Source organism: Melospiza georgiana, chromosome 1 (assembly GCF_028018845.1).
Source record: "Melospiza georgiana isolate bMelGeo1 chromosome 1, bMelGeo1.pri, whole genome shotgun sequence".
NCBI lineage: Eukaryota > Metazoa > Chordata > Aves > Passeriformes > Passerellidae > Melospiza > Melospiza georgiana.
In genome coordinates this window covers 149416263-149436392 of record NC_080430.1, presented here as the reverse complement: position 1 = coordinate 149436392, position 20130 = coordinate 149416263, and the positions used below count along the sequence as shown (strand labels likewise).

The 20130-nt window shown below is 41.0% G+C and overlaps 1 protein-coding gene across 1 annotated transcript in view; it reads left to right on the top strand.

Moving 5' to 3' along the window:
- The window catches only part of COL22A1 (collagen type XXII alpha 1 chain), a 218612-nt gene that overhangs the window by 145241 nt on the left and 53241 nt on the right, over positions 1–20130 (top strand). The window contains exons 25-37 of the mRNA XM_058040754.1: positions 2422–2475; positions 2843–2896; positions 3899–3952; positions 5143–5196; positions 5592–5627; positions 7894–7956; positions 9022–9075; positions 10292–10333; positions 12709–12741; positions 16096–16149; positions 16593–16646; positions 17821–17874; positions 19911–19964. Of these exons, the coding sequence (XP_057896737.1) occupies positions 2422–2475; positions 2843–2896; positions 3899–3952; positions 5143–5196; positions 5592–5627; positions 7894–7956; positions 9022–9075; positions 10292–10333; positions 12709–12741; positions 16096–16149; positions 16593–16646; positions 17821–17874; positions 19911–19964 (660 nt within the window). The remainder of the gene's footprint in view (positions 1–2421; positions 2476–2842; positions 2897–3898; positions 3953–5142; positions 5197–5591; positions 5628–7893; positions 7957–9021; positions 9076–10291; positions 10334–12708; positions 12742–16095; positions 16150–16592; positions 16647–17820; positions 17875–19910; positions 19965–20130) is intronic.

Sequence of the window (20130 nt, the reverse complement as noted above, 5' to 3'; positions counted from 1 at the left end):
GTTGGTGCAACACATGGTGAGGCTACCTGTAAACCAGTTTGGGCATGATATCCTGAGTAATTATCTCTTGGAGGACAATGAAATTGAATTATTAGTGGTGATTTAGGAAAAGGATCAGTGGGATTCAATTTCAGGACTTACGGTTGCATAAGGTTATTGTGGTCTAGGATATGGAAAGTTTAAGAGGGTAATTAGAAATTGTCTTGGGTAGTGAGAATATCAGGAGTTACTGGGAGAAGGAGCTGGGATGAGGAGGATGTAACACTTCACATTTTAGAGATTATAGTGGTTGCTGGCAGATGCTGGAGTAAGACTGCTTTGAGATCAGATTGACCCTGCCAATTCATTGTGTGGGGTGACACAACATGCCTGGGATTGCTTGGGCTGAGGCTGGGTCCTGGCTGGGGTTTTTCACCTCCTGATAAAAATTCCCTGTTGTAGGGCTAGGAAGGATGTGTTTCCTAGTAGGAGACAGTTCACTTACTGACAGAGAACAAAATTGAGTTATTAGGAATGAACTGATGGAATTGTCATGGAAAGTCTGCAAATTTACACATAGTCCAATCTGAATCCATTTTTAGTTTTTCTAAAGTTTTACCTTTTTCTCCAGTGCTCCCCCCATTCCTCATGGAAGCCCCCTCTTGGAGCCCATACCTTCTGTAGGGCCTCCCAGCAGTGTCTTGTGGAGGTGGAGCAGGGCCAAGCAGAATTTCCATGTCCTTGGTGTGTGTTTGCTCCATCCAACTGTGGCTGCACACAGCTGTGCCTGTGTGTAGTATTTTCTCTTGTGCTGAACTTTTTTTGACTGTTGGATCTTTTCCTTGAGTGGTAAGGCCTTTTTAAATGAAGGATGGTCTTGGCCAGGTGTCTCCTGATGGGTGTAGAATCTTTAACTGTAGGATCCAATTTCAGGACTCCTCAGGAATTAAATCATCAGCATCAGTGCATCTGAAGGCAAATCTTTTTGGGATATTTTCCTGCATTCACATTTCAGGCACTCTACAAGTGAGAGTGCTGTTGACAGGAGAACTCCATGTCTGTTCGGAGTTGCAGTTAAGCAAGTGCAGCTGCAGTTTCCTTTTCTGGTCTCTTTGCCCCATCTATTGGTGAGAAGAGACTGTTTTAGCTCCTGGCTGAAGTTTGTGAGTGTATTTTATAAGATCACTTATCTGCCATCTCTGCCAAGCCATGCCTCAAATGGATCCTTCTCCTCACTTTTTTTTACACCATTTTCTTATCATAATCTACATTTTTCATTAAAAATAAACTCTAATATTGATCTATGGCTTGTAATACCTTAATATTGAATGACAGGGAAAATGCTGTCTGGCCAATTTCTGTCTTGTATCAGTTGCTCTGTTTCAAATCGCTACAGAGTTTTAAGTGGGGTGGTTTGTTGTTTTTTTTGTAGAATTACACCAGAACTCCCCTTATGCTGAAAACTGAAAATTAGTGAGATTGTTATGTTAGAAAGACAGAAAGAGGCATCCAGGGTCAGATTTCAGCTCACATACCCATTTCTCACGCTGTTTGCTCAGATCCTGATCCAAAAAATGCATGAACACATTTCATTCTGAGCATAGGAGAGAGAAATCCTGTCTTGTCTACAGGGGAAGCTGGCAGTAACAAACACTTTTGTATCTCAAGTAACATACTAGGATTTGTCAAGGCTGGAAACAAATCTCTCATAGGAAGCTAAATTTAACAATTTGCTTGATGCATAAAAATAGATCCCTCTTTAAACCAGGTGGCTATTGAGAGAATATTTCTCCTAAGAGAAACAGCTGTTGCAGGGAAATGAGTAAGAATGTTAAGATATTTCCAACTGAATGTCTTAATCAAACTATGATTTTGTGAGAATCTTTTACTACCTACCAGGTTGATGTCAAGCAACAAAATGGTGGCAAATTTTGTTTAAGACACTTGAGTCATTGCAGCATTTCTCCATACTCTTGGATTCATATTTTTAACCCCACCCTCCCAAAAAAAGCAAGCTCGAACCACAAACCTGTTCATTCATTAGTTGCTTTCAGCAATTTTTTTTTTTTGAGGTAAATTATTCACTTTGAAACAACATGAATCAAGGTTAACTTTGTTTGGGTGCTCCAAGGAATCCCACTGGTCAAGCTTTGTGTTGTGGTTTACCCCTGATGACCTTCCACTCCTCCTTCTCTTGTACTGGAGTGGAGGATGGAGCTCCCCTTGTGGCAATGGCAGCAGTGGCTTAAGCAGAAGAAAATGTTCAACCTGAATTCATGGCCCCTTGCTTTGGCATCTTGCACTTTTTGGGTAGAAGTTAAAACAAATAAACTCAGTGCTTTTGCCTGTTTCCTACAGGGCCCCTGTTACACAGGGGAGGACCTGAGACTTTCAGCTACTACCAGAAAATTTGATAAATTTGCTTTGTTTCCTCTCTTGCAGGGACCTCCAGGGCCCCCAGGCACTGCTGGACCCCCGGGACCACCTGGGCCACCAGTAAGAAACCCTGGGGGGTTTTGTTTTTTATCAAGGAGAAGAAAAACAGCTGGAGAAAAATTTAGGTCATGGTTTTTAGAAGGAACAGGGTTAAGCCTCTTGAAATGTGGTTTTTCTCTTATATTTTCTCCTATATTTTCTTTGCTAAAAGCCACAGCTAGTCCTAGAGCACAGCTTCTCCCTGCTGAGCCTTGGAACCACATTGGTGCTTCCTGGGGATAATTCAGCGTCTCCAGGGCTCCCCACAGCAGTGACCTGGCTGCAGTGGAAGGGAAAAATGTACTTGAAGTGAAAGCAGCAATCTGCAGTGAGAGTCCTGCAGAGAACAGAAATGCTGATTTATTTTTCTCCTGATTTAATTTCTCAGGGACTGCCAGGGGAGATTGGAGTTTCTGGTAGAATTGGACCACCTGGACCACCTGTAAGTGTTGAGGAACTGTTTCCCTCACCTCAAAGTTCTTAATTACTTCAGATAATTTAATTCTGAAGTCTGCTTTGTTTCCCACTTCTTTTTTGCACATCGGGTTTTAATATGGGCTCCAGTACTGTCCCTTTTAATCCAGAAATAATTCTCAGATACCTTTTGTGAATAAGAATTTTACCAGGTGCAGCTCCACTATTCCTATGCAATTGGATCATGGTATTTTCTTTATGTGATACCTTTTATAATTCATTTTGCATTTGACACAATATTGTTTCTCCAAACCTGGAATTTCCTGAATAAGGCCAAATTACTCATTATTAAAATCTCAGATTTAGCAGACTGTAGCAATTTCTGTTGTTCTTAAGTCACAAAAACTGAATAATTAAATACTTAGTACAGAATTGCCACCTACAGTCTGCAGTGTGTGTGGATTGACTGACACTTGGAAAAGGGAAGAATTTTTTTTTTTGCCATTTTAAATGCATGACAGGAAGTAATTTTAATTCTTATCTTGCTGAACCACTCTGTCACTTTGTGCTATATAATTTAATTTTAGGGGTCTATTTACTGTATAAGAAATTACCAAGATTTAAAAGGAGAAACAGATGTAAAAGAAAATATATATATATAGCTACAGGTAATAGGGACTTATAGAGAATAAACTAAAATTTAAGTAAGGTACATAAAAAAAATTAAAGATCCTCAGTACCTAAAAGCTCTATACTGGAGTTTCTCTGTAACAATGATGACATCCAGTGGTCATTCACTAAAACTGGGACACTGGAAGAAAAGGCAGAGCAAATATCTACAATGTGAGAATTTTTGTGTCTTTTGAGAAAAAGTAGGAAAAAAAATCAAAACCCAAAATACATGAGGGGGTTTTTCTTTTCTTAAACTTAGGTGGGTGGCAGGAGAGATGAGCTGAGCATGTTTATGCTGAGTTTGCTGGTGACAATTTAAAGAATTGGCACTTACAACTTTTGTTTTCCTTTTGTTTAGGGGCTGCCTGGCAAAGATGGACTCAATGGGCTTCCTGGGCTTCCAGGTCAAAAGGCAAGTGACATCACAGACACTGGGATTAAGCTCCTTACCCAGGCAGATCAGTGGGATGAGCAAGCAAGGGAGGCAGAAAAAACACAGCTGGGCATTGCAAACGATCAGTGAGGAAATCCAGTGACTCTGGCAAGTCAAGGTACACATCCAAGGCACAAAGAAGAAGAGCAAAGAAGTGTAGAAGGCTCCAAAGACGTTCCTTTCTTTCCTCCCTGAAGGGCTGAAGAGATTCCATTCCCCTGAGCCTTCTCTAGGTCTGTGTGGCAGACAGAAAGTTGGTTCTTTATTATTTCCTACTTCTTAGGCCCCATTTGAAATCTTTTCCAAATTATGGCTTGCAAGGGGAGTTGTCTTCTCCATTGTGTATGCACTGGGAGGAGGGAGATAGTAAATGTAAAGATAGAAGACACTTGACTTCTCATCCCCCTGCAAATAAGGGACAAAGGAATGTACCATGTTTTGACTACAAAGGCCAAAATAGGTTTTGGGGATGATAATTATATTAAAAATTATTATATTTAAGAAAACAGCTCTTAACCATCTATTGCCTTGGGAGAGGTTTCCTTGCTTCTGATACTTGATCTCAGGTCTAGCTGAATCCCCAGCTCCCATTTATTGGTGAATAAAGGTGAGGAATTTGCAGTCCATGACATATTTTTGATGTTAAACCGACTTTGGGTTTTATCCACACGTCTGTGTAGCACTCAGTGCACTTTCCAGCTGTGTTGCCACATTTCAACCACTGCAGCCTCTCTGTCCATGCTGATGCCAGCCACATTAGAAGATCAGTTTTAAAGTATTTACACAATGGATCCAGTGACCAAGGCCCCAGTCCCAAAATTTTATGTTTTTTTTAAACACTTTTTAACTTTCTACCCACATACAGTTTGAAGAAACTGAATGGAGAAACTGAATGGAAACTGAATTATTTCCCAGATAATTCACTATGGACATCTTTAATGCACCAGTGATTGTGTTTTTCCAGAAATTCTCCAGTAGGATGCTGCAGATGTGATTGCAAATGGCACTGGAATGGAAAGATATTCCAGGAAGCATATTCTCATATGGCTCCATTTACACCCTCAAGGTGATCTTGAGGAACTGAGTTAAAATATTCCTCACCATTGACTGCAAATGTGCTGCACAAACACCAGAGGAGTTTGTGAATTGACCTGTTGTGTTCCCTGCAGGGAGAACGAGGGGAAAAGGGTGAGGAAGGCTTTCCTGGAACAGCTGGCCCTAAGGTAAGGGACTGTACTTCATGATCTGCTGAGTATCCACTGACTCAACCAAGGTGTGATTTTGGAAGGTCTTATACTGAAGTAGGGAGAAGATTCCTCTGAAGTTGGAGACATAAGGGGATGAGCAGATGAGGTTCACTGACTTTGATGGTGTTCCAAAATACAAACCCTTGTTTGATGCTCCTCTCTCAAGCCTGTGTGCAAGGAGATATAACCTCGACCTTGCATTGGCTCCCTGCAGGCTGCATTCCCAAGCCATCAAAAAGGCAATTTCAGAGCCTTGTGGAATGTAGGTAGAACAACATGGACCAGAAGGGTCCACATTTTGCTAATGAGGAAGTGTTCTCACCAAAGGATCAAGTCCTTACAATGTTACAGATTTGCTTTTGTTTTTCCAGGGTGAACCAGGGATCCGTGGCCAACCTGGTGAGCAGGTGAGCAGAAAAAGCAGTCTTAACAGCAAACCTGACCTGTCAAAACAATAGCAAGTGGCTATGAGATATGAGATACATGAGATAACAAAGCCATTTGCCCATGACAAGATCTGTGCAGGTCGCTTGCATCTGTGACTGAAGGTGCAACAGTTGTATGGGTGAGACTTATGGTTGATTTTAGAGGTCTTTTCCAACTTAATGATTCTGTGATTGGTGGAATAAGGCTACAAGTCTGAGGCACAAATTGAGGTTTATTGGGATAAGGCACTCATTAAGTTAATAACAGTTACCCTACCCTGTGATTCTGGACTGTACTGCTGCTATTCCAAAAGTCCTTGCAATCTGCCTGATAGGTATCACTCAGTTCCCAGGAAAGTATCCTTACCTGGTGTCCCAGGTAAGGAGAAATCATCACAGCATGGGCAATTGATTCCTCTGGAGTGTTTTCATCAGGGTCCAAGGGAGGAGTGGTTTCTGTGCCCTTCCTTGATGTCATTTCACTGGGCAAGCAAACTATCAGGCTTGAAGTTTCCAGACAGGCTTGGTCCAAGTGCCACAAAGGGCCAGACCCCAACCAGATCACTGTCCCTAGGTCTGAATCATCTCCCCACACAGGGCTGTTTTGAATTTTAGCACCACCTTCCAAGACACTTGTCCCTCTCTCCACAATGTGATGTTCTCCACATGTTTCATAAGTGTTGTCTTTCCTGTCACAAGTTGAATTGTGCTGTCCCTGAGAGGACTTCACTTCATACATCCTCTGAATTTTGACAGTAGTTTGCTAATAGCATGTGTATGAATGCTGTTTCTTCATTCAGTTGTATACCACCCTCCAGGCACCATTCTACACTACATTTCTGTGGTTATAGATCAGAACATCATTTTGGCTTATGTCAGATATTTTACTAAAGTCAAGATACATCAGGAAAACGCTTTCTTCATGTCTGCTTAGTTTTCATGTTAAAGGAGGGAACTGGATGGGTTTGATATGATTAAGTTTTAACAAATCCACACTGGCTGTTTTGTATTATATTTCTGTCCTTGAACTCTTACAAAGTCAATGATATTTTGCTTCAGGGCCTTTTCAGAGGCCAAATTTAAACTGTGTTTTTATTTTCCCTCTAAATTCTCCTCTGTCTCCTTCAATGCTAGATGCTCTGATTGCTCTCTGAATCTCTGGAATGGCTGGGATCTCATGGTCATTTCCATTCCTGGAAGTCTCCAATGCCAGATTGGAGCAACCTGGGATAGTGGACAGTGTCCCTGCTCATGGCAGGGGGCTGGAACTAGAAGATCTTTAGGTTCCCTTCCAACCCAAACCATTCCATTATTCCATGATAGCCAGGATCCCACAGTAGCTCTGAGAAAACATCACTCCATCTGCCACCAAATGCCACTTTCTTTAAAATTCTGCCAACATCACCTGGATGTTCTTAGTCATCCCTAGTTACTACAGTATCTTGTTCCTCACCTGATTTTATCTACAAACCCATTGCACCTCTACCATGATAATCTTGTGTTCTCTCTATACTTAAGATAATCTCTTTAGAGCAGGAATTACCTTTTCTTAGTTCAGTATTTGTACAAGACTTTGGGAACTTGGGTCTTATCCACGACTGATCTACTTTGTGATATTGCAGTATAAATTCAGATAGAAAAGAATTATAAATAGAAAGCCACATGGTTATTTTCACATTACAAACTGGGTCAACTGGGAGCTAAATTTGAGAGTACTTGATATATTTAGGGGAAACCACATGACACAGAGATCATAGTTACTCCAATAACAAGTATTGTAAAGCAGAAACTCAAAGGTAATGTTCAAACAGAAGTAAATCCAAATGTGCCATAGTGCACTGAGATAATTCTATATCTGTTCATCAGGTGACATCTGTACTGTTCAGCTTAATACACTTCAGTTTTTGCATTTCCAGACTACACCTGATCATTAATGATGAAAATAAAAGTCATATTATATTTCTTTTTCTGCTTTCATTTGCTTCCTTGGTCCTGCTAAAGAGCAGCGTGAAGGAAATACATCCTAAATTTTGTTAACAGTTAACAGGCATCAGTTAACAGGCAAAAACCAGAGAAGTTTTACTTGCTGTGTTAAGTAATGGTTTAAAAAAAACCTAAGAAATTATTTGATAATCAAACTAATCTGATTCTCTCTCAGCAAACTACATCTACAGTCAGTCTCATGAGAAAAATCAGGCAGGATCTGTCTGACAGCATTCAGTTTTCACACACTTTGTCTAATTTTCAGGGTGAAGCAGGTTTTCCTGGTCCTAGGGGTTTACCTGGAGTGAAAGGAGAAAAAGGAGACCGGGTGAGTGACTTGGAGCCACAAATTGATCTTCTTTTGGCCATTTAGTATCAGGAGGACTTACCTGAGTGTTCCTAGATGGTGTTGTCCCTTGGTGTGATGGCTGTGGTAAGCAGCTGATTAGAAACCACAAGGTTACCAAGTACCCAAAAAAGGTGTTCCCTGCCTAGTGACTGTTCCCAATTAACACAGAGGTGCTAATGAGCAATATCTATCCCAAATGGGAAGAGTTGTGCCATGCTGCTTGTGAGGCAGTAGGAAATGTTAGAACTCTAGAGGTCAGATTGCACTTTACAACTCCCTTTCAGAATTACTTGCCTGATTTAAGGACATTTAAAATTCTTGATAACAAAAAAAATTACTAATTCACCTCGTCACTGAGCCCTGGAAAAGGCTTCAGATGGCTGAATTATTTTCTGATGGCTTAACTTCTACCCAAGTCCTGGTGTCTACTGCTTCCTCTGGGTAGCTGCAGAACTCTGGAGACATCTTCATGCCAGGAAATATTTGGGTCAATGTCCTGACAGTAAATTTAGCCACATGAGTGAGGTTTATAAACTTGATTACTGATGACATGCTTGAATGTGATCAAGAAGGATCTAAAATCATTTGAGGTTTTTCCATGCAGTTTGCTCCATTTTATGCCTTGTAGAGCAGAGGATACAGAATATATTGATGGCAAAGGTTTGAAACTAAATGGTCTTTAAGGTACCTTCCAACCCAAACCAAAAACATAATATAAATATTAATTCTGGATCTTAACTGCTGTTTTGCTGCCTCTTTTCAAATTGGAAAAAAACCTTCTGGTTTTTATAACTACATCAGGCAGTAGGATCTTCTACAAGCAAGTTATTTTAGGATTGGTGCTTTCCTTTCTGTGAGGTCAATTGACAATTATTGGTTTTGAAAATATTGTGGATTTTTGAAGCCATCTTCAAATTGTTACATTTTTAATTGCTTGCTCTACATCTTGGAAGATGGATAACTGAGAGTGTAAAATGTTTTAGTGAGGCTGATGCATTAAAATAAAAATGCACATTTTTCTTGCTTTCCTTTCCCTGCTTATAGGGAGAAAAAGGAAGAGATGGTCTCCCGGCAATGAAAGGTGAAAGGGGAGAAAAAGTAAGTCATGAAATGACCCTGATTTTCCTTAGACAGGAGAAGAAAGCAGACAAAGGGACAGAGACAAGTGATAGAGGAGGCTGAGGAAGACTAGAAAATTTGGAAGACTTTTAGCTGAACTTTACAGAGAAGCAGCAGAAATAGCTATGTGTTGGATGGAGAAAATAATTTACTGAGCAATTAAATCTGATGAAATAAAGGACAATTTCATTAATTCAAGGAAAACCTTTTTTTTAAATTTGGTTAAAATTTTCTCTTTTTTCAGTTTTATAATTGGCTGATATAAATAAGCCTAGAATTAAAATCAAAATTGTTTTCTGTGCCTGACTGTTGGGGATAGAACAATACCTAAAAGAATAGTTTGGGCTTCTGCTATCACAACACCATTGATTTTAGTGAAAGTAAGAGAAGTAGACAAAGGTAATGTCCACCAAAATTTACATTAAACCCTTGTGAACATGAAGGTGAAGAAGAAACATTGACCTTGCAGATGCTTGTGAGGGCATTGTGGAAAAACTGCCCTCATGACAGAGGCAGTGCTGTTCAGGATGTGAGTGCTTCCATCAGTCCTGAGTTTATCAGTGACTTTCACCACCTGTGGAGGGGGGAATTCTTTCATGAGTGATCCACTGACATCAATAAGGCACCTAAACTTCCTTTACCTGGGAGGTTAACAAGTGTTGTTGGTAGTTCTTGGCTTTCAAGTGTCAGGGGACTGATGTTTGTGGAGCAAAGCCCACAGGAAGGTCAGTGCCAGGGCTCAGGAGATCCTCCAGCAACAGCATAGTTTTAACTCAAAATTAGGGGGGAACTGGATTTAGCAACTTAAATATTTGATGAAAAACAGTTGGTTTTTTTTTTTTTTTTTATCAATGAAAGAAGTTTAGCTAAAACATGTTGTTCAATCAAGACTTTTGGTAAACTTTAATTTAAAAAGCAAATTAAACTCCATATCCTAAACTGGATGGGGCAACTTTAGAAATTCATCAACCTGTGAATTTAGGTTGATGATAGAATCATAGAGAGATGAAGACAACAGAATGAGAATCCTGCATGCATCAAAGCAAGGACAGCAAAAATTCAGTTCAGAAGTGTCACACAGCTGGGGGGTTGGGTTATATCTCATCTGGTAATGCTGCATCTTCTAAATGATAATGTTAAGTTTTATTTGGGAGTCTTTTTATGTAGTTAGTTACATTTTTTTTCTGCTCTCCAGGGTGACACAGGTTCCCCTGGACCCCCAGGCTTACCTGGAACAGTAAGTAAGATTGTGTTTGGTGCTGTAACAATATTCAAGGCATCATTCCTCCACATAAATTCCTCAGAAACAATTTTCAAGTTTCTTCTCTGCAGAAACTTTGAGACCTATTTACTCTGAGATTATATCCTTTTGTTTCAGAGAAGCAATACCAAGGTTTATTTGGTCTTTTTATTTTTTTGGTGAGGTTGTACTTTCCTCTGTCTCTTTGCAAAAACAGACCGAGAATGCATAAATTTATTGTTTTCAAAATCAAGATGCAAAGTTAGTTTGAGGAGCCTGAGTATAATTACAAGTTCACTGATGATTAAATCAGCACCCACTGAATGTAAATCCACAAACCTCTGAGTTCCCTCTAAGAAAACCTGAGTAAGCAGCTTTAAATTAGCATCATCATTGCAACTAGAGGATTTATGCCAGTCACAGATGCTCCAAGACATGGCACACATCCTCTCATCATCTCTGCTCACCACAGCTGGATACAGCTGCCTCATTCACAGATGATGGAGAAAATCTGAATCAGGGTCTGTTGGTTGGTGAAAATCGAGTGTCTAAAGACCTTGAAACAGCAGTGGAGTGCTGGAACCTGAAATGCAGGGAATTCTCAGAACTTTGGGGCTGTATGGCAAAGCTTAGAGTTAAACACAGGATTTGATCTGAAACCTTGGAAAAGGATTCCAAATTAGGTGATAGAAGCAAGAATATGGATTTATAGTTTAAAGCAGAGACACGTTGAGTTAAGAAGAGGAAAGTTTAATATATAGAAAAAAATAAAAGTAGTTATAAGGGTAAACAAGAAGTTTAGAATACAGTGCTGTAGGTTTTTGTGTCATAACGTGATTGGCCAAGAAAGCTTACGCTGTGGCATGAGTCCATAAGACAAAATATTTAAGGATTGGGTCAAAGACATAAATATCCTTGTTGGTGGTGTTTTATTGGTCAGTAAATCTTTAAAAGTTCTTGTAACTAGAGCTCTTGTGACCTTCTGAACCATGTTATGAATATGTGAGCCAAACTCACCCTTCCTGCCTGTGTAGAAGTTAAAAATAAATCGCATCATCTAAAAACTTAGAGGTCCTGTCTCTAACTCATTCAAAATTCCTTCAAAAATCCCCATAATGGAGAAGGTGATTTAATTTATTCTCTGCCATTAGCTGGGCCTCAGTCTATGCCAGATCACTTCATGGTGCTTTATGTAGAAAGACTCCACGTATATCAGACAAGATCGTCTGTCTGACACCAAAGATGAATCTGCCTGTGAAAGGCAGAAAAGGCAGCTCACAAGCAAATAAAACATAGCTGGACATGGAAATGTGTGCCACTTCTCAAGCTTCCTGTGTTTGTAGGGAGAAATTATTTCTATTTGTCATGGTTTAGGAATGGTAGTCCCCAGTTTAGCACCCCTGACCCCACAAGACCTCAAAACCAGCCTCTGGTCACTCACTTCCCCTTCTCCCCTCTTCCACCCACATGTTCCCAGAGAGGAGAACCGGAGGCACAAAGGGCAAAGATTGAGCATTGAGATAAGAACAATTTATGGAAACAACAATAAGCTAAGCAAACAAACAATAACAAAAGTGGACAAAAGAGGGAGTGTGGAGCTTGACCTGACTGCAGCCATGCCACCCAAAATGCTCCCTCTGGTCAGGACCAGTATTATCCCACTGCTCCATCTGCCTGCTTGCTCCAGCAGAAAGGAAAGTCCTTCCCTTCTCCAAAGTGAGAGAAACAAGCCCTTTCCTGTATTGAATAACATAATGTCTTGGCCATACTCCCTCCCACTGGTCTAGGCTGGAACCAGGGCCTGTTTCAGCTGTTAAAAGTAGGTAATGCTTTTCACAAGTCTTCATGTCATCAAGATCTTTTTTTTTCTTCAAAATTGTATCAGATTTGAGAAAAGATACTGTCTCTTTCTACAAAACTTTTATCCTTTCTTTTTGTGGCTACCCCTTCAGAGTGACTATGTATTCCCATTGAGATTTCATGTATGTGGTACAAAGCAGAGGGAGAACACACCAAGTTCATTCATGGTATCAGGAAATTTAATAATACAGAAGGTGTCTCTAAGTGGAAAAGTGAGCTGGAGATTGCTAGCAGTAAAATTGCTATAAAGTCTAAAGATTGATTGTTTTTTCATCATGGTAGGACACACAGGATAGTCTTGAGTTTATGTTCATATTTCAGATATTCTGGGAGATTTAAGATATTTGTGGGCTTCTTTCCAAACATCCAGAAGTTACAGTGGGTTGCTCTTTTATAAACTTACTTATGGAATGTATGGAATGTGCAATCTGTAATGACAGGAGTATGTGTAAACTATTGCATTTTAAGGAAAATAGGCTATCCTGTTATTAACACTCTGGTTTCTGTTCCAGCCAGCCTTCTTCACCCCACATCCCAGGATTCCTGTAAGTAACATCTCTAATAAATATGTCCTCTGGCTTATCCCCTCTTGTATCTGATAGACACACCCCTTATTGTTTTCTGTGTTATTTAAATGCTTTCAGTAAAGAACCCAGATTGAATCTGGTTCTGGGCATCCTCATCACTGTAACCAGCTGTGATGAGAAGTCCAAAGCTGTGCTGGTAAGATCGGCAGTCAAACCTACTAAAACGAGTGTAAAATGAAGATTTTGTTCCCATTTATAGCATCTAGTGGGAAATAAACAATATAACATTATCTGTGAATAAGTTTGTTATGGATCAGGAGGTTTCATGGATGACAGAGGTAGGCTGTAGTAGGAGTGCCATTAGAAAGAAAAGCATATATGCTAGATTCTTCAGAGGCTGAGGAAGGAAATAAGGATGTGAAGTAGTACTGGAGAAAGAGACAGGATTTCTTTGGCTTGCTCTTCCCCTTTAATCAATGGTTATATATATCTATATACACTCTAAGGAAACGTACAGAACAATGACATCTTACCTGGTCTTTGTAGTGCTACAGTCACAGAAAGAGTTTTTCCTTTTGCTTTGAGTACATTGCTCTGGTAAATGAGCTGCAAGACAGTAAGAAATAAAAGGCTTGAAGTGTGTCAGCTGTTCCATTTGCTGGGATTTCTCCCTGTGCAAGACGACTGTGGTGACACCTTCCACAGCGCAGCTCTGCACATAGCAGTGTGAGGGAGGAGAAGGTAAGAACAGTTGGATGTACAGGTGTACACATTAAAGTGTCAGAAGGAGGTGATGAGCCTGAGGAGAGTGTCATGGGTAATGTTACAGAGGTGGAAGGACCAGCAGGGTGCTGACAGGTGCTCTCCAAAACCAATCCTTGCCATTGCTTCCCATTGAGTGTGTGTTGTATTGTACCAGGGAGCTATTTCCTATATGAAATATTTCTGGAGATGGGGTGAGAGAACCACAGTGGTGGTCAGGTATAATGGCTGGAAAGAGGCAATAGCAATAAAAAAAGAGGTGGCTCCTCACTTTGCCTTCTGTATCCCACTGTGGCCAGGCACAGCTGGACCCCCACTGCACTTTCTTTCCTTTAAGTAATACGGGAATAACTGAGGCATAATTGAGGCTACAGGAGGACACTGCTGAGAGCAGGTCATGGGAGCTGTAAGTCCTCTTCTGGCCCAGGCTGGAGGCAGCTGGCAGCTGTCACTCTGTCTTTTCTGTGCACTGAGGTGTGGGTAAGCAGTGGGTGGCAGTGGACTAAGAGCAGCTACCAGTGGGCAGCACTAGCAGGCAGTGGTAACAGCTTGGCAGAGTCACGGATTTGGCAAACTGGAAAGGACTCACAGGCAGATTTTCTGGTGGGTTGTGTTAACAAAAGCCATTTGTGTCCTAGGCTGCAGCTATGGCCAGCAGGTCAAGGGAGGTGATTCTAATCCTCTGCTCTGGTGAGACCCCTCCTGGAGTGCTGCATCCAGCTCTGGAGCCCCCAAAATAAGGAGATCTTGCATCTCTTGGAGCAAATCCAGAGAAGAAGATGGTCAGAGGCTGTAAACTATCAGATGGCAGGTTTAGATTAGGTATTTGGAAGTAGTTCTTTATTGTGAGAGTCCTGAAGACACTGGCACAGGTTGTCTAGAGAAGCTGTGGGTGCCCCATCCCTGGAAATGTTCAAGGCCAGGTTGGATGGGGCTTTGAGCAGCCTGGTCTAGTGGGTGACATCCTTTCCAATGGCAGAGGGGTTTCAATTAGATGATTTTAAGGTCCCTTTCTCCCCAAATCATTGTATGAATCTATGAAGAAATCCTTCCTTTGCCCATGTCTGTGGCTGTTAGATTTTGCACTGCTGTGCAAGTCAAGTATCAAGGAAAAAGTGGAAGAAAGGAAAATCTTAAAAGCTTTCCCCATTTACCTCTTGCATTACTTCTTCACTTTGCAATTTTGTTTTCCCTGGTAATGTACATCCTTATCCCCACTCAGTAACACCATCCCTGCCTACAAATGCACTGACCTGTGTCTGTGCTTTGTCCTTCTGCTCTCTCAAAAGAGTTTCAAAATTTGAAAGGTCATTACACAAAACAGCTTCCAGGCACAAACATACAGGTTTGCAGCTTTAGCCCCTTTGCTTGAGCTGCTTTAGGTGATCCTGATGTTTTTCTGAAGGACACTAGATGGCATCAGGGACTGCCTGGCTAAAAGTCGATCTAATGGGATGCTGTTTGTAGAGTAAAATTCCTCCCATTATTTACCACAGATTACAATATTTATTCATAATGCATAATTAATACAAGCATAAGTAATATTTATGCAGCTACACTTATTTTATCTGTTAGAGAATCATTTGAAAATGGTCTGTGAATTCCCAGGTGTTGCAGAAATGATTGGCAAATAGCAGACGTAAATAAAATTCAAGCTGATTTGTCTGGCTCTGCATTTTGGCTGATCACTATTCCTTGCTTGTGTGTGTAGCTTAAATCACTGATGTTCTTACTCTTCCTTGATTGCATAATTGAAACACTTGGTGTGATAAATAATGAATAAGTAATGATTGCTGTTGCCTGAATATCTACGTTCATAACAATATACAGGAGTGAATATTGGTGTAGTGCCTCCTTTATTCCAGCTAGTTCCAAAATTGTGTGCTTTCCTTTTCAATTTATAAAAAGCAGACATATGGATTTATTGATTATTGCTCTAGACCACAGGACAAAGCTGATGAACTTCTGTCTGAATGCATATTCAATTTACTGTAAGGAGGAAGAACAGGAATAAATTAATCTTATTAGGTAGTGATGGTGGTGCATGAAAAAATGTACTGACTTTGCAGGAGGGAGAGGAAGCTGCATGGATGTATGGAGATGTTAATAGAACTAGAAATCAGGAATTGCTGTGTAGTGCTCACCTCTGGAGATGCTCCAGATGATCACTGAACACTTCTCTTTTGTAGATGGAATAGGGAGCTGTATCTGGGATCACTGTGGAATGACATCAGGGCTCTGGTCCTACTGAGAGGTAGTGCAGTGGCACTGGTGCTTTTGCTATTGTTCACATCATGTGGCCTTTAAAAATGTTAGAGATTAATTTTTTTTATTTTACGTATAGTCTTAGCTACTCTTCTGCATGAGGGCAAAATGTTCTCCTTTTAAGCTGAGTATTTTTCAGTTAGTATCAGAACAGACCAAGAAGTCTAGATATGACTTAGTGTGGCATTTGTTTTTGACTCATTGACCTCAAGGTCCTTTGAAGAAGCTACTTTGTGTCAGAAATGGGTAACTGATTGAACGAGCCCACTTATTAATAGAATTAGTGTGAGTTCCAGCCCTGGAAATAGCTTTTATTTCTCTCTTTGCCTTACTGTTTTATATCAGGGTGAACCTGGACCAAAAGGGGACAAAGGAGATCGAGGAATGACTGGAGAAACTGTAAGTACAGCCAAGAGAGGACATGAGAGTGGTCAGTTTTGGAGGGAGAGGGTGGGACATGCTCCTTCTGTAGCTGGGATGCTTCTCTCATCAGAAATAGCCACAGTGGTGCTTATCTTTGTACTGCCTGTAGAGGAAGCTACATGACTACTGGAGTTTAAGCACCTAATCTGTAGTTCTGGGCCTTAGTAGCTGAAAAAAGGACTATGGGATTTTCTAGGCAGAGCTTGGCTGGCAGTAATTTATGTGCAGGATTTATTAAGGGATTTTGAAGTGATGTGGCCCAGCTAAATTGTGCATTTGGGTACTGCAGTTGTATTCTGGACTTTCTTGTTCTGGATGGAGCTCCCAGAAGAGACAGAGCCCTGTGAAGTGGCAGCCTCTGTAAAAATCATGCTTCTCTCAGTGGAAGGAGCTCCTTTACCTCTCCCTCTGTATTTCAGGGATTACCTGGGGTCCCAGGTGAGCAAGGTGTGCCAGGACCTGCAGGAGTACAGGTAAGAGGGACCTTGAAGAAAATCTTTGACATGACTAGAGTGGAATGCCCTCAAGGTCTGTATCACTGTAAATAATTCTTCCTGTACACACCAGCAGCCCATTTCTTTTTTATCTTTTTATGAACCTACTGTCATAGGTTCAGGGATTCTGTAGAGGTTTTTACTTCTGTTGGACTGCAGGACAGCAGGAAGAAAATCAGCTCAGAGATAAAATATCTCTGTAGGGTCAGTATTGTCTGAGAGACTTTTACCAGCTTCATGGTCCTTCAAGAAGGCATCTTGTACTGCTGCTATTAAACCACAGGTCTTGCAGATAAATCACATTTCCAAAACATTGCAGAGCAGTCAGATTCAACCCTAGGTCATCTGACCTGGAATGAGCAATGGCTCATATGAAATGGTTCCATGGTCTCAGCCATCTTCAGAAAATTTATTGTGTCACACAAAACTATTTCCCATCAACACTGAGGTGTTTCCATTCAACATGGGTGCGTGTTCACTCTGCCATCATATATGCTGTGCCCACCCTATATAATCAGCAGTACTTGGGCATCAACAACAAACCAAACAAAAAACCCAAACCAAAAATCAATAAAAGCAAGCCAAACAAAACCAAACCCCCCAAAACCCAAGTAAAAGCCACTGTAATGCCATGCAACTTTTGACTAACATCTGCTAAATGGGGGACAGTTTAGTGAGCAGACTTTGTCCTGTAAAAATTCTTCAGAAAGGGCTCTCTGATATTTATGGTTAGGACAAACCCTCTGCATGGGGATCTCTTATTACCATTCCTAGACAACTAATGTTTATATTTCAGAGCTGTAGGTGAGTCTTCTGTGAAGGGAGACCATCAAAGTTCAGCTGGAAATTAAGTAGTTGGTTGAGGAGAGGAAGGAATTTCACCAGATGAATACTTGCAGGTTTCAGCATCCTGTGCTGAGTATCTGAGCTGATCAGTCATTAGTAACTCTTCTGAAGTCTCAGAGTTTTATTTTTATAGTTCCCTTTCTTGCTGCGTAGAGAACTGGGAGCTGTTTCCTCAGCCATTAACTCCTCTGTGAATTATTTAACAAAACCAATTCCTAGTGCACATTCAGGCATCTTGAAGCCTTTTTGTCTGGCAAGAGAGTCTCCTTCCATATCTAATCAGCTGGCATCTCTCCTTTCTGCACAGGGTGCAAAGGGGGAGAAAGGAGCCCGAGGAGAGGCTGGAGCCCCTGGAGAGACTGTGAGTAACTCTACCCTTGCAGCATTTTCCCCTGGCAGTGACACACCTGAAGGGACACTGACATCAACATCTTGTGGATTCGCAGTCCCAGGCTGCTTGATCACAGAGCACATCCTCATGCACAGCTGGAAGAGGCTGTTTGTGGGCAAACAGGACCATCTGCACCAAACAGATCAATGCCCCATTCAGCCCAGCTCAAGGTTGTGCATCTTTTCCTGCTCAAATCTCTCCCTGCCTAACAAAACACCCTTTTGTGAGTGAGTGTGACTGCACTGCAATGTCAGCCCAGCTCAGGCAGGCAGCTGGAGCAGGGAGCTCGCTGCAGCAGCAGCAATTGGTTTTTCATCATGGGTGCTTTTAGGCTTCACTGTCAATTCTGCTGTTTTTTTTTTTTTTTAATACTGGCTCATCCAGAAGACTCATCCCACACCCCTTTTTGAGGCATTTGTTGTAGGGAGTGCTGCTCTTGTCTGTCTGTATGCTGAGGAACAACAAAGGATTCCAGTCTGGTTTTATTATTGTAAAAACACATAAGACCTTTGCAGCTGAGTAAAAGGCCTCAGACTTTTTTTGCAAGCCAAGAGGAAGAAACACTGAAGAACTGTTTGAAACAATGATTGAGAAAGGGAATGACTGATTAGGAGAAGGAAGGAATAAGAAATTCAAATCATGCATCCTAGAGCGCTGAAATTTTTTCTTCCGCCTTTGTGTTCATGGTTTTCTTTCTCGTGCTTGTGCTTGGTATCTAAGGAGTGCTCTAACCCTAAACCCTGAACTGCCTGTTTCCAGGAGACTTTCACTCTTGGTTGAAGGACCCCTTAGTATTTTGGAGAGGAGGAAAAAATAAAAAAAAAAAGAGAGAGACGGCAAAAACTATGCCACTTCCACAAAAACCCATTCCTTGGTTTTATTTTTTATGAACCTGGTGGGTCAGAGGATGTTTATGATATGGAAATGCAGATATTTGCAGGCACCTTCCCTTTTCTTGCCATCCTTTCACAGACTGCTGCTGCTCCATGTTTCTATTGGCTCACAGACCAGTGACTGTAAATAACAAAGAAATGAGAAAACCTTTAAACCTCTGCTATGAGCAAAGGCTGAGAGGATTGGGATTGTTCAGCCTGGAGAAGAGAAGGCTCCAAGGAGATCTCAGAGCCCCTTTCAGTGCCTAAAGAGGAAATACAACAGAGTTTAAGAGGGACTTTCTTCAAGGGCATGGAGTGATAGGACAAGGAGGAATGGCTTGACTGAGAGTAGGTTTAGATTAGAATTAGGAGGAAATTATTTCATTTGAAGGGGATGAAGCACTGGCACAGGTTGCCCAGCACCAGCTGGTCTAGAGGAAGGAGTCCCTATTTATGACAGAGAGTTTGAAACCAAATGATGTTTAAGATCCCTTCCAACCCAAATCTATGATTCCATGAAACCTCTAAATATAGCCTGGTAACCCCAGACATACATCTCTATTGGGACATGAATCCCCAAATATATGTCCTCTAATGAATATATGTCTCCTATGAAATTTTGGAGACACACGTGGGTTTTTTCATGCTACAAATCTTTATCTTCCAAACAGATAGAGACCTGCAAATTCAAAACTCTACACTCTGGATAGTTTAGGCTATTTCACTTGTTTAGTGCAAAAGGATGTTTTCAGGTTTTGTTCCCCACAGCAGAGAAAGGTAGAATTGTCAACAAAGCACATTTTGTTGACCTACATTTTTTATGATAAATCAACAATCTTTACTCTGTTCTTCTGATGTTTCTGGCCCAGACTTTCCTTCCTGTATCTGAGCTAGATTTAGGATTTCTTTTGATAGAAGGTAGCTTTAAGCTCCCAAAGAGAGCCTTCATCCATATTGTATTGTTTCATTACTCTTTACACTAAAAAATTTCAAAAAAATGTGCTATTTTTTGCCTTCTTGATGTACAACACCTTGTCTGACAGGAAATCCAATCTCACTTGGAACATCTTGTTCCTATGGTGATACAAGTTGTGATATGAACACACACACACTTCATTTTTCTTAAAACAGGGTTTGAGTGGTCCAGCAGGGCCCCCAGGTCCAAGAGGCTTGCCAGGAAATGTGGTAAGTATGCACCAGTGTATTTGTTTTCCCATCTGTGCCCTGATTTCTTTATTTAATGTGCTTAGTTTTCCCTTCCATGGGGATTACTATGATGTTCAAAAGGCTGTGTTTCATTAAACTGTTTCTTATGGCTGAATTGAAAGATCTGGAGGCATCTGGGAATGGT